Genomic DNA, 14,538 nt, shown 5'->3' on the forward strand with positions numbered 1-14,538 from the left:
GCCAGCAGAACCACAGATAACAGATGGAGAAACATAACGATCAGTTCAGTAGTTCAGTCCCTCAGTGGTGTGTCTGACTTTGCGACCCCAAGGACTGCAGCACACCAGGCTTCCCTGTCCATCACCCACTCCTGGAGCTTCCTCAAACTCATGTGCATCTAGTCGGTGATGCCATCCAACCATCTCATCCTCTGTCCTCTGCTCTCCTCCTGCCTTCAATCTTTCCCAACAACGCACACACACGAAATCTGGCCCTGTAGTTGTGGGTCTACAGGACAGCGTGGGCTCAGAACAGGCACACATTCAAAAAAGCGCAGCAGCACAAGCACCCCCGTGTGCTGCCCAAAAACCCATTTGCTTCATCTCCTCCCCTCCAATCAGATCAAAAGCATAACAGTTGTGGGGTTTTGAGACGTTTGGAAAAGGTTTGATACCCAGAAATATCTGTTGTAAAACTTAGGCACGTCTTGCAGGATTTAAGCTCATGTTGGTATAGGAAACGCATCTAGGACGGCAGATGGGCGAGGAGGACCCTTCGATTTTTGCAAAAGGCTCAGCTTGGGTGGCACCCCGCCTCACCAGCAGAAAATCCCAGGGCGAACGCTGCGCGCGCGCGCATTAGAAGCAATCAGCCGCCCTGCGCCACCGCCCAGACCGACACGTTGACACTGGGGGCTGGACCAGGCGCTGCCCGGGGATGTTCGGTTTGCCTGCTGCCCGGGGCTTTTCAGCAGCGCTGGAACCGTTCTGGTGGGGATTCTAAGGGGTCGGGCCAGCTGCCACTGTTCCAGGGACTCCGAGGAGGGTGGAGAGAGGGAGATAAGGGTACCCTTCTAGGAGGGGGGCAGGTGCACGGGGCAGGGAGTGACTCCAGAGCCGGAAGGAAGACCTGCAGGACGACGGGGGCTGGGGGACCCGCGGTAAAGTCGGGGCACAAACCGGGATGCCGCCCACCCAGAGTCACTCACCATCCTCTAGAGCTTCATGCATCAGCAGAAAACCCAGCAGCAACCAAATCTTCATCTTCTGGGCGAGGGGTCGGGGCCGAGGCGCTGGAGACCGCGGGTCGGAGGCGCGCGGACAGCGCAGGACGAGGGCAGGGGCGCCAGGGGAGGCGGCGGGCGAGGGGCGGGCGCCTGGGACGCCGCAGCTGGAGGATTCGGTTTCAGGAGGAAGAACACAGATTTTAGGAGAAAGTTTGGGGATTTTTTTAAAATTCTCTATCTGTGTAATGTGACCTCTCCTGCCCCCTGGTGGAGCCGTGAAGCGCTGTACTTTTTTCCCGAGGCTGAGGGCGAAATGTCAATTACAACAGTCGCTCAGAGATTTCCCGCTCCCAGAGCGTTTTACCAAGTTTACCAGCTTCGAGGAGGCTCGGCGTAATCCTGCGGGGTCTCATCTAACCAGAATTGTCCAGATGTCACCAGAGCTCTCCCACCAGTTCGTACGGCCGTGATGCTCTGTAAAAAGTGCCCCCTGCATTTATCTCTTCATTCTCAGCAGGCCTCTCACCTGCGCTCACCAACAAGACCATTGCCCTTGGAAGTCCCAACTCCGCACCCAGCCCTGTACCTGCTGGACGCGAGCCTCCCTTGCAGCTGAGACCTTGCAGCCCCCTGGGGCTCCCAGGGGGGAGGCTGCTCTGCCTTCAGATGGTCCCACGGCAGGCTAGTTGCTTCCCCAGGGTTCTGCTGGAGGGTTTGGAGAAACTTCTCTTTCCTCTCTTACGCAGCAGAAGCCCCACTGCCCTACAGAAGACTCAACTAGGTGTTCAGGAGGAACTGTGCCAGAAAACAGATCCAAGTAACAGCACCAGGGTTTCCAACGGGACTCCGAGAAGTCAACCACTGGGTTATCACTCTGGGCTGGAGCCTGGGGTTCCAGCTACACCTCCCTCCCTCACTCCACGCCCTGCCAGGCCCTGCTTCATTGCCCTACTGACTGCATCAAGGCCGCCCCTCTTGGCCATCATCCCTCCTTCTCTGCTCCGGCTCACAGTTACCATCTGTCACCAGCAAGTGGCCACAGCCTCCTAGCTGGTCTCCCTGCCTCTCTGTCTTGCCCCTCAGTCCATACTTTCTCCAGCTATTAGACTGATCTCCAAACACAATTCTAAAAAAAAAACAAAAAACAAAAAACACAACACTAACCCAACTAAACCCCTCCGAAGGCTCTCCAGACCTCTCATGCCCGGTCAGGCCTCTCCAGCTTCCTCTCTTGGCACCCACTGTTCCCTGGCCTGCTTGCCACGCAAACAGAGCGCTCCCAGCACCCTCGGGCGAGCTGGCACAGTGGGGTAGGAGGGGGGCACCAAGGCTTCTGCTGCCCCCTTGGCCCCTCAAAGCCGCCTTCCTTGTTCCACCACCTGCCGGCCTCTCACCACTCATCCCACAAGGCTCAACTCAGACCCTACCTGCTCCTGGCTGGGGCAAGCACTTCCCCAGTGTGAATCCTTTGTGATATCATAGCAGCCAAGACAAAACGCACGAGTGAGCTGTGAATACGGCTTCACCTCTTTGACCTGCTTTCTCCTGAGTTCAAGGGCAGGAAATATGTCTTACTCAATTTTGTACTCTACCATCAGTTTCTGGAAAATCGTATTTATTAGGAGCGTACCACGCTCCACACAGAGCATGAAACCCTCACCACACATTTCTTGTTGCTCGTATCAACAACAACCCAACCAGGGAGGCTGCATGGTTAGTATCAGCCCCATTTTACAGACAAGGCAGCCCAAAGTCAAACTTGAACCTGCACTCTACCAGTTAGTTACAATGCGCTGTTGAAATCACTACCTGTGAAAGCTTTCCAGCAGGGCTGGCCCGCCCCCAAAGTCTCCCCTCTCAAGCTCCGAAAATTGGAGGCAAGAACTTTGTGACTTCCCTGATAGGCTTGATAGCAGACAGTTAAGGTGATGGGGAGGCAACAGATAAGACAGAATTGCAACCCATTCCATGAAGAGAGGGAAAACACGGTCTGTTGGTCTGTTGTGATCCACACAGTCAAGGGCTTTGGTATAGTTGATGAAGCAGAAGTAGATGCTTTTTCTGGAATTCTCTTGCTTTTTCTATGATCCAATGGATGTTGACAATTTGATCTCTGGGTCCTCTGCCTTTTCTAAATCCAGCTTGAACATCTGTAAGTTCTCGGTTCGGTTCACGTACTGTTGAAGACTAGCTTGGAGAATTTTCAGCATTACTTTGCTAGCATGTGAAATGAGTGCAACTCTGCGGTAGTTTGAGCATTCTTTGGCATTGCCTTTCCTTGGGATTGGAATGAAAACTGACCATTTCCAATCCTGTGGCCACTGCTGAGTTTTCCAAATTTCCTGGCAACATATCTTCTGCTTCTCTTAGGTCCATACCGTTTCTGTCCTTTATTGTACCTGTCTTTGCATGAAATGTTCCCTTGGTATCTCTAATTTTCTTGAAGAGATCTCTAGTCTTTCCCATTCTATCATTTTCCTCTATTTCTTTGCATTGATCACTGAGGAAGGCTTTCTTATCTCTCCTTGCTAGTCTTTGGAACTCTGCATTCAGATGGGTATATCTTTCCTCTTCTTCTCTGCCTTTCACTTCTCTTCTTTCTCAGCTATTTGTAAGGCCTCCTCAGACAATCATTTTGCCTTTTTGCATTTCTTTTTCTTGGGGATAGTTTTGATCACTGCCTCCTGTACAATGTCAAGAACCTCTGTCCATAGTTCTTCAGGCACTCTAACAGATCTAATCCCTTGAATCTATCTCTCACTTCCACTGTATAATCATAAGGGGTTTGATTTAGGTCATACCTGAATGGTTTAGTGGTTTTCCCTACTTTCTTCAGTTTAAGTCTAAATTTGGCAATAAGGAGTTCATGATCTGAGCCACAGTCAGCTCCCGGTCTTGTTTTTGCTGACTGTATAGAGCTTCTCCATCTTTGGCTGCAAAGAACATAATCAATCTGATTTCTGAATTGATCATCTGGTGATGTCCATGTGTAGAGTCTTCTGTTGTGTTGTTGGAAGAGGGTGTTTGCTATGACCAGTGTGTTCTCTTGGCAAAACTCTGTTAGCCTTTGCCCTGCTTCATTCTGTACTCCAAGGCCAAACTTGCCTGTTATTCCAGATATCTCTTGACTTCCTACTTTTGTATTCCAACCCCCTATGATGAAAAGGACATCTTTCTTTGGTGTTAGTTCTAGAAGGTCTTATAGGTCCTCATAGAACCATTCAAGTTGAGCTTCTTCAGCATTAGCAGTTGGGGCATAGACCTGGATTCCTGTGATACTGAATGGTTTGCCTTGGAAATGAACAGAGATCATTCTGTCATTTTTGAGATTGCACCCAATACTGCATTTTGGACTCTTTTGTTGACTATGAGGGCTACTCCATTTCTTCTAAAGGATTCTTGTCCACAGTAGTAGATATAATGGTCATCTGAGTTAAATTCACCCATTCCAGTCCATTTTAAAATGTCAGTGTTCACTCTTGCCATCTCCTTTTTGACCAGGTCCAATTTACCTTGATTCACGGACCTAACATTCCAGGTTCCAATGCAATATTGTTCTTTACAGCATTAGACTTACCTTCCATCAACAGTCACATCCACAACTGGGCATTGATTTTGGTTTGGCTCCATCTCTTTATTCTTTCTGGAGTTATTTCTCCACTCTTCTCCAGTAGCATATTGGGCACCTACCAACCTGGGGAGTTCATCTCTGTGTCCTATCTTTTTGGCTCTTCATACTGTTCATGGGGTTCTCAAGGCAAGAATACTCAAGTGGTTTGCCACTCCCTTCTCCAGTGGACAACATTTTGTCAGACCTCTCCACCATGACCTGTCTTGGGTGGCCCTACACAGTAGGGCTAATAGTTTTAGAATTGAGTTAGACAAGGCTGTGGTCCATGTGATCAGTTTGGCTAGGTTTCTGTGACTGTGGTTTTCATTCTGTCTGCCCTCTGATGGATGAGGATAAGAGGCTTGTGGAAGCTTCCTGATTGATTTACAGTATATTTTGTTATTTGTTTGGGCAAGGGATGCCCCCATCATTGATTTCATGTTAACTGTGATTGTATATTTTTTCTTCCAGATGAAGTTTCAAATCACCTTGTCAACTTCCATAAAAACTTTCTGTTGTGAGCATGACTGTATAGTTTTTATTTGGAAGAAGAATGCTCATATTTACAATATTAAATCATCCTATCCCAGAATGTGTCATAATGTTATCTATCATTCCATTTGCTCAAGTCTATTTTTATGTTCCCATTATGTAATTGTTTAATGGTGGTATTAGGACAACAATTTTGGAACTCTGTAATCCCAAGCCTAAACCAACATCACTGGTATTATTTGTAAGAAGTGGAAACTTGGACATAGACACAGTGGTATTCTCATTTATAAGAAGTAGAAACTTGGACATAGACACACACACATATACACACAGAGGGATGATCACGTGAAGAATCAGCGAGAAGACGGCCATCTACAAGCTGAGGGTCTGGGCCTCAGAAGACGCCAACCCTGTTGACCTTCCCTTCACACGATTCCACTGTGCCAGCACAGAAGTGGGGGGGCCTCAAAACCTACTTACCAATGCTAATCAAGACAACAATAAATAACAGATAAATTGGGTTTTAGGCTTCTATTTGGAAAATACTTTGCTGTTTTAGCTTGGTTTTCAACGCAGGCTAAATTCATACTCAAGTTTAATTCAACATGGTGGGTGTTCCCTTCCATTTATGGGAAGAAAAAAAAAAACCCAACAGGAATTAAGTCTATACACAATGGCATCTCAAAATTAAAGAAGATAATTTAGGAGATTTGCAATTTTAACTAACTTGGAACCATGTCAGAAAACTGACTCCTCCCTCCCCATCAAAGGGTAAAGAGGGCTGCAGTTGATAAATGTTTATTCACTATACAGTACAAAATTTCTGTTAGTTATAGATCACTGATCACCAGTTCCTGAAAGCTATGATTTGGTCAGGAGCATAACAAGGAGCTTCTTGCCGACAAAAGCAACGGCAAAGACACTGGTCCATTAAATAAACGGCAGTTGGTTCGGCAGGACCTCAGATGTGTGGTCCTGGGGTGGCATGCTTCAGGAGCAACTGGTATGGGGACTGTGTCATGGAGACTGGGTATGGTGAAGGACGTCTCCCACAGGACTTGGAAGTCGTATAGTACTCGGCTGCCAGGTGAGTATTAACAACATAATCGTTTCCATTTAGATTGTACTACATTTCTGAGCTCTGAAGTGGCCTAAATAAAAAAAGTTTAAATTTGATGAGTGTGAAATGTAAGCTTTCGGTAGGTATGATACATATGCATACAACACCATGGTAAGTCATATTGAAATTTATTTTAAAAATACATGGTTAGAAAGCACATGTTACAGTGTGAAGCAGCAGCAGTTTTTATTTATTACAAATTCTAAAAAATAATCCAATGTTATAAGCAAAAAGGAACGCTGATTATCATCAAAAACGTGTAAATTTAAAATTATCTACAATCCTACACACAGAAAAAAAAATCTCTGTATTTGAGTAAGACCAAAGTATCTGTTGGTTTTTACAGACACAGAATTTCGGTAGAGTTTTAGGCCCTATCAACGGTTTCTAATAAGTACAATGATAACAAAAGAAAGCAATGAGACAAATGGATACCAAAGATGAAGAGCCTGATAAGCAGGCATGGGCCAGAGAAACCAGCCACGCTGGCAACACAAGGTTCTTTACCAACGGGGCCGCGGCCCGTGCGCGTCCGCCGCCAAGGCTGTCTGTGCTGGTGCAGAAACCGCAGGGGCCAGGACCTATGGCGCAGTTCCAGGGAGCAGCCATCCTTCCCACGAGTCGGAGAGGGTCCTTGGTCCTCATCATTTACCTTGTACTCACGGGATATTTGGAGCTGAAACGAAGGACCCCAACTACCTTGGTTTTTCACTTCATATCCTGTCCTGTCATCCCAAGACTCCCCAACAAATGGAGCTCCAGACACTCACACTTTGCAGCCTGCCTGCCCCACGGTCCTGGTTGTGACCCCCACGGAGCTGCTGTCCGGGGTCACTGAAGGCCCTTGAAAGCCAGAGACAGCGGCAGTGGCCTCAGCTGAGGTGATAAAAGCTAAAACAGTGCTCCCAGGGCTGCTGATCGGGTTGAGTCATAACAAAATGCATTTGAAATGAACAAGACTAGACTGTGTACATAAAAACAATAACGAACGTTACAAAAACCAACCACTAAACCAACAACCACAACAGTAGATCAGGCCTCTCAAAATTCAGAAACCAGAAAGCCATTAAAAAATGTTTAAATATAATTATACAAGGAGATAAAAAAGAAACTCTGCTAAACAACAAAGTCAAACAACGTTATTTTCACACATCTTTGTGTCTGAAAATCAATGACCTGTGCTGGCATTAGTTCCTACGTGAACTTTGGTACTTCTTCCCTTGATATTTTAGAACAAGCTAGAAAATGTTAGGTAGAAAATGTACAGCGAAGGCACTATTTTGGCACTAGTCAAAAATCAAAACCAAGCCAAAAAACCAAGCTAATAACACCCCCACAAGACATCGAAGCGCGTGTATATTAATATTCCATGATGCACACTCTAAACTCAATCCTTTAAAATTAGGTGGGACACTGTATTCATATTTCTGGTTTGAATTCTACTGTCGCTTGAAGCGTATCAGCAGATACCTAGGCAGAGAACATCATGGGCAACATCACAGGGAAGGAAGAGTTGGCATCTTGGCACAACTGTGTCATGTGGTTTATAATCTCAGAATATGCTGATCTAAGAGGAAAAAGAGCTCAGACTAATCTAGTCCCTCCAGCATTATCAGCATTGGCAGGCGATTACTATTCCTTTTTTCCCCCTGCTAAATAGTTAAATACATTTAGAAAATCATTTGGTAAATATAATTTTTAATTCAAAAGATTGTAACATGCCCAGGACTTGGAAAATATTTTAAAATTTTAAACTTTAAAAAATCCTTTATTCAGAAAAATTAAAAGAAGATAGGGTCTTGTCTTTTAAAGGAAACAGATAATTCTGAAACAGACATTTTCTATCAAGTGTGGCAATAGAAGGTTTTATAGATACATTAGTTTTTCATTAATGTATATATTCCAAATGATGTTTTGGTCTTACTTTTCTAGATATTCATCTCTGGGGAAAATGGCATTAATTAAGCAATAATCTGTATTTCAGTATATATCAAAAGTCCTAATATAAGTAGTTTAAATAGTTTTTAAATTTGGACTTGCGTAGCTACCTTGTTAAATGTAGGGTCGGTATGGCCTTTGTGTCGTTATTCACAAATCATAAGAGTATAAAATAAAAGTGCTATTATAAGAAGTTTCTCACTGAAAATGTTCAGAGAGCAGATTTTCTAGTGCAAAAAAAAGAAAAGTAATTTAAGCTGTTTTTAACTCAATCACAATTAAGAGAATACATATGTATTTTTTTAATTTCTGGAAAGAAGTTTATATAAGTGTGTCTGATTACTAGTAAAATCCACAAAGAACATTTTGGCAATCCTAAGAAAGCAAAAACAACATTTTGTTCAAAAGGTTGTGAATTCAAATGTAGGAACAGAGAGATAGTAAAAGACCTGGTAGTGCTGACTTTTCCTAAAAAAGCACAAACCAAGACAGAAATGTCAGAAAAGGTACAGCAGAAAAAAGTAAACAGAAATTCCCTAATGCCCCCACCCCACTGCATTTCAGATCATAAAGCACCTAATGTACTAGACTTCAGCGATTTCATATTAGAAACATTATAAATATATCTTTCTGAAAGAATCTATCTATAGAAAATATTATACATATAAAATTGCCATATATTTCAAAATAGTTTAAAACCTAAACATTTTGCATAAGCATAGCTACCTATCAATACAAAACATTTTTTCTGTCAGTTGGGTTTTTAAAATCTAGACAACAGGATCATTTCCAAAGCCCATCATAAACCCAGCTGACTTAAACACCAACATTTGAAACACACAAACACACATATATATACATGTGTATATATTAACATATACACTCACACATACATACAAAGATATTTGAGTTTTCACAGAAAAAAAGGATAGTCATGAACAAAGCATCTTTCATAGACATTTGTGTTTGTAAAGTGTTTCAAGGTGGAAAAATTATTTTTAACTCAATTCTGCTCCTAATTGAAAACAGTGGGCATAATAGTTTTAGCTGCCTGTTATGTTCTAGATAAATTCTTGATTGTGCTACAGTAAAAGGTTTAATATTCACACGTGAAATTTTCATATTCCCATGTGCAGGGCCTGATTACCAAATCAAAGTGCTTCTCAGAATGCTGCAGCAACAGCAAGGATCTAGGATTAGGCCCACAGTAATGATTACAGAAATACTTCACCTCTTGCACAGCCAACTCTTCCTCTCCAGTAAAACATGCAATACTGGGCCTCAGATTTTACTATGTGCACCCTGGAAATTGTGGAATGTTAGTTCTGAGTTCTAGATCCGAGATGCTACAACACTAGCACCCAGACTTTCCTGTTTACTGGATTTTTCATCACAATAAACTCCTAAACAATCAAAACTTGCTTTTGAATGACGAAAATAAAATGGCTGATCTCTTGGAAGAGCTGTCAGAAAGTAAGTGTTTTCCTTGCCTTTGTCTTAAGCTGGTCACCTGGGCTTGATAATGTGCTAGTCTCATCTAGTGAACCATGTAATTATTTGTAAGAAAAGTAATTCATGAGAAGCGAAACACACGGAAGATAAGTAGTCCACTTATTAGATAACCCTATAAAATGAAATACAGTAATTTGAGAATCATACATTTAAAAACAAATTACTCGTATAAAGGTTAATGTGTTTCTATGGCTTTAATTCAATTAGGTTAATTTTTTGGCTTGATGTTTTAAATAATCATGTATTTAACTAAAATATTCTATTCCTCAACCACTGATGGGTTTTTCTAGAATACTGGAACTTGCATCAGTAGTTTTAGTGTGGTCATTTAAAAATAAATGAAATAAAAAGTGCTGAACAATTTATGGGATGGGGAAGAAAAATATCCCTAAATGTTTCCAAAAGAAACATCAGAAGCAAATTAAATCCAAACCCCTCATATTGGGCCAAATGCCCTTTAATAACTGAACAGGGACTTTAAAATCAGAACAGGGGAATTTTCTTGTATTCCTTCATTTCCCCCCCCCCCCCCTTTTTGCATGTAGTAAAGACAGAATTTACTACTGGTTTAGGGAAAAAAAACCCTAAATAAATTGTGAACTGTGATTATTTATTAACTAATGGAAAAAGGTATAAATCATTCCACCAATTATGTGATCTGGGAGGTTCTACTGGCTTATTTTAAGTGACTTTTAAAACAGGGGTGTTTGGGGTCTTATCCAAGCACCTAACTACTCTGATCTTCAAATGCGTCCTCCTCTCTGCCACTTACACGAGCTTCCTGCCCATGGGGACCACCTTCACTTCCACCTTTCACTTTCACAAAGGGTCCCTCGGAGTTCACACTGGCTCTCTCCAGCCCCTGACTGGACTGGGGCGGGGTGGGGGAGTGGGGAAGACAGCATTCACACAAGGTGAAGGCCTCACATTCAAGGACCGCTGTCTCAAAGAAGACGGCCATTCAGAGGGGTGCCTGCCACCTGCTGACACAGAAGGCCGCTCCTGCCCTGCGGGTACTAGACACCAGCAATCTGACTGGCTGAACTTTCAGCAAACTGTCACACCTCACAGAAGAAAACTCTGTACTAAACCCGACATTTATAAGCTACAGAAAAGGCTCATTTCCTATCCCCTCCCCTTACTCCAGACCAATGACAGATACAATGATGGGTAAACGCAATTTTAGGATGTTCTAACTTGACATAAAGTCCAATAAGGAAAAGCAACAGTTATTTCCCCAACCACACCCAGCACATTCAAGATACTTTTCTATTCAGTGATCACCTCCATTTCAGTGTGGGCAGTAGAGGCTACAGATGAATGACAACACTGGACAAATGCAATGTGATAAGAGTAAGACACCAACAACTTTTAACATTGATATTCCCCAACGTATACAAACATATGCACACACACGCCCACATTCCCACTATCTGGGGGATATTTCTCATGGAGGAGAGAGCTCAGAGTGGTTTCCCTAGATGTGTGAGTCACCGTCAGAGGAGGTGCTGTTCAGGTGAGTGAGTATAAATTAGGGTGAACTATGTCTGCAGCAAATCCATGACAACCTGGTGTGGTGATGACGTCGTCATGGTTCCCTCCATGCAGACTATGTACGTGAAGACTCTGGACCAGTTCTGTCCCAGCAGGCACTAGCACTCGCTTGTCTTTTCGTGGAAAATGAAAGGTAAGCTCAGGTTTCTTTGGTGATCGTCACCATCTTGCATGGCAGATTTTTCTTCTGTTGCTGCGTTAATGTTGTCTGAATACATATCTTCATCATCGTCTTCATCCCTCGGATTACCCTCCAGGCTGTGTCTAATGCCATAAGCGAAGTAAATCAGGAAACCTTTCAGGGGAAAAAGAAATCAGCTTTTGGTGTGACATAAAATGACTGTACAAGTAAAATTTTCTTTTTTTTTTACTGGTGGACAATTGCTCTGCAATGTTGTGTTGGCCTCTGCCACACACTGACATCAATCAGCCACTGGTGTGTGTGTGTGTGGTGTGTGTGTGTGTGTATATATATATATATGCCCCCTCCTGTATGTGGAAAGTTTAATATAGAACATAATAGGATCTTTTGTGCCTTCTCTTTCTGTGCTATTTTAGAAGGGCAGAATGCAAGTACAGCATATTCCATGCAAGGTCGCCGACAGACGTCTTCCCAGTAGAAAGTGCTTCTTCACTTTTAACGTGCAATCTGTATATGCAATATTGCAATCCTGGAATGTGAAGTCAAGTGGGCCTTAGGAAGCATCACTATGAACAAAGCTAGTGGAGGTGACGGAATTCCAGTTGAGCTATTTCAAATCCTAAAAGATGATGCTACGAAAGTGCTGCACTCAATATGCCAGCAAATTTGGAAAACTCAGCAGTGGCCACAGGACTGGAAAAGGTCAGTTTTCATTCCAATTCCAAAGAAAGGCAATGCCAAAGAATGTTCAAACTACTGCACAACTGCACTCATCTCACACGCTAGCAAAGTAATGCTCAAAATTCTCCAAGCCAGGCTTCAGTAATATGTGAACCGTGAACTTCCAGATGCTCAAGCTGGTTTTAGAAAAGGCAGAGGAACCAGAGATCAAATTGCTAATATCCGCCAGATCATCAAAAAAGCAAGAGAGTTCCAGAAAAATATCTATTTCTGCTTTATTGACTCTGCCAAAGCCTCTGACTGTGTGGATCACAATAAACTGTGGAAAATTCTTCAAGAGATGGGCATACCAGACCACCTGACCTGCCTCTTGAGAAACCTATATGCAGGTCAGGAAGCAACAGTTAGAACTGGACATGGAACAACAGACTGGTTCCAAATAGGAAAAGGAGTACATCAAGGCTATATATTGTCACCACGTTTATTTAATTTATATGCAGAGTACATCATGAGAAACACTGGGCTGGATGAAGCACAAGCTGGAATCAAGATTGCTGGGAGAAATATCAATAACCTCAGATACGCAGATGACACCACCCTTATGGCAGAAAGTGAAGAACTAAAGAGCCTCTTGATGAAAGTGAAAAAGGAGAGTGAAAAAGTTGGCTTAAAGCTCAATATCCAGAAAACTAAGATCATGGCATCCGGTCCCATCACTTCATGGCAAATAGATGGGGAAACAATGGCTGACTTTATTTTTGGGGGCTTCAAACTCACTGCAGATGGTGATTGCAGCCATGAAATTAAAAGATGCTTACTCCTTGGAAGGAAAGTTATGACCAAACTAGATAGGATATTAAAAAGCAGAGACATTACTTTGTCAACAAAGGTCCGTCTAGTCAAGGCTATGGTTTTTCCAAGTGGTAATGTATGGATATGAGAGTTGGACTATAAAGCTGAGTGCTGAAGAATTGATGCTTTTGAACTGTGGTGTTGGAGAAGACTCTTGAGAGGTCCTTGGACTGCAAGGAGTCCATCCTAAAGGAAATCAGTTCTGGGTGTTCATTGGTAGGACTGATTTTCAAGCTGAAACTCCAATACTTTGGCCACCTGATGTGAAGAGCTAACTCATCTGAAAAGACCCTGATACTGGGAAAGATTGAGGGCAGGAGGAGAAGAGGACGACAGAGGATGAGATCGTTGGACGGTGTGACCGACTCAATGGACATGAGTCTGAATAAACTCCGGGAGTTGGTGATGGGACAGGGAAGCCTGGCGTGCTGCAGTTCATGGGGTCGTAAAGAGTTGGACACAACTGAGCGACTGAACTGAACTGTACATGCATGTTTTTCTTAATAAATATTTTTGAAATATTTATGTAAAAAACTATTTACCTCCTCAAAAGTTAACACTTTACTTTAAACAAAAGGATATATGGGGAAAAGTCTCAAATACTTCCCAAATACAAGTGCCGGATTATTGGAGACAGAGACAGACAGTTTGGAAAACATGTCCTGTGTGAATGGGCTTCCCAGGTGTCTTAGTGGGTAAAGAATCTGCCTGCGATGCCAGAGACCTGGGTTTGATCCCTGGGTTGGGAAGATCCCCTGGAGGAGGGCATGGCAACCCACTCCAGTATTCTCGCCTAGAGAAGCCCATGGGCAGAGGGGCCCGGCGGGCTACAGGCCACGGGGTTGCAAAGAGTCAGACATAACCAAAGCGACAACACACACACGCCCCGTGTGAGCAGGGAACAGGGGTGTGCCTTACACACGTCACTGTCACCAGGAGTAGATGAATAACTATGTGCAAAGCAACTGTTTATTAACAACCACACTGACCGAAGATCAGAGGGGAAAGGTTTTAAGTATTCTCACAGGATATGTAGGCATTTTTGCTGTGTTTTAGCTATAATTTTAAAAATTGATTGAGAGTTTTGGGTTGATGTGAAATGCCTTATAATTTTCCTATGTAAACTAATGGGAAGCAGGCCACCAATGTGTATTTTGGCATGTGCAGTTGTGAGAACTGATTCTGTTTCCTCTCATGTCCTTAGAGGTTTGGTGCTCTAGCCTTCCTGTCCTCAAATAAAGGTAGCGATGCCACTGTTTTACAAAGAAACAGAGGCACAGAAGCAGGGGTGGAACGTGAAGCAGGCGACACGGCTAAAAAGCAGCAGGGGAGGACTGAAACACGGGGCGTCCCACCCTTCTGCAAGGTCAGGCACACGGCTGAGCTTCAGGGAGCTACCACCGGAGGAGAGAGGCAGCGGTCTGCGGAGTGGCAGGAGCGTGGGGAAGCTCTCCACCAGAGTTCAGCGTCTTCTGGGCTCCGAGGAAGGGAGGGAGTTCCGCTTCCTGTGCCCCGGGGGAGGTGGGGAGACCCGGAAGGAATGACTGGTTCCTCCCAGAGGGCACAGCTGAGTCACAGGGGGCTCCCATCAGGATCCTGGCCCTGATGCGACAGAGCTGCCGACCGGGAGCGGCCGCAGTGACAGAATGCC

The 14,538-nt window shown here is 43.9% G+C and overlaps 2 protein-coding genes across 5 annotated transcripts in view; both read right to left on the reverse strand.

The window, feature by feature from the left end:
- The window catches only part of PDGFRL (platelet derived growth factor receptor like), a 75,287-nt gene extending 74,129 nt beyond the window's left edge, over positions 1 to 1,158 (reverse strand). The window contains exon 1 of the mRNA XM_061134846.1: positions 969 to 1,158. Coding sequence (XP_060990829.1) covers positions 969 to 1,023 — 55 coding nt within the window. The 5' untranslated portion in view covers positions 1,024 to 1,158. The remainder of the gene's footprint in view (positions 1 to 968) is intronic.
- A 5,162-nt stretch (positions 1,159 to 6,320) lies between these two features.
- Positions 6,321 to 14,538, reverse strand: part of SLC7A2 (solute carrier family 7 member 2) — a 71,587-nt gene continuing 63,369 nt past the window's right edge. For all 4 annotated transcript variants that reach the window (XM_061134962.1, XM_061134963.1, XM_061134961.1 and 1 more), the window contains one exon: positions 6,321 to 11,507. In XM_061134962.1, coding sequence (XP_060990945.1) covers positions 11,311 to 11,507 — 197 coding nt within the window. In that variant the 3' untranslated portion in view covers positions 6,321 to 11,310. The remainder of the gene's footprint in view (positions 11,508 to 14,538) is intronic.

Source organism: Dama dama, chromosome 32 (genome assembly GCF_033118175.1).
Source record: "Dama dama isolate Ldn47 chromosome 32, ASM3311817v1, whole genome shotgun sequence".
NCBI classification, from domain to species: domain Eukaryota; kingdom Metazoa; phylum Chordata; class Mammalia; order Artiodactyla; family Cervidae; genus Dama; species Dama dama.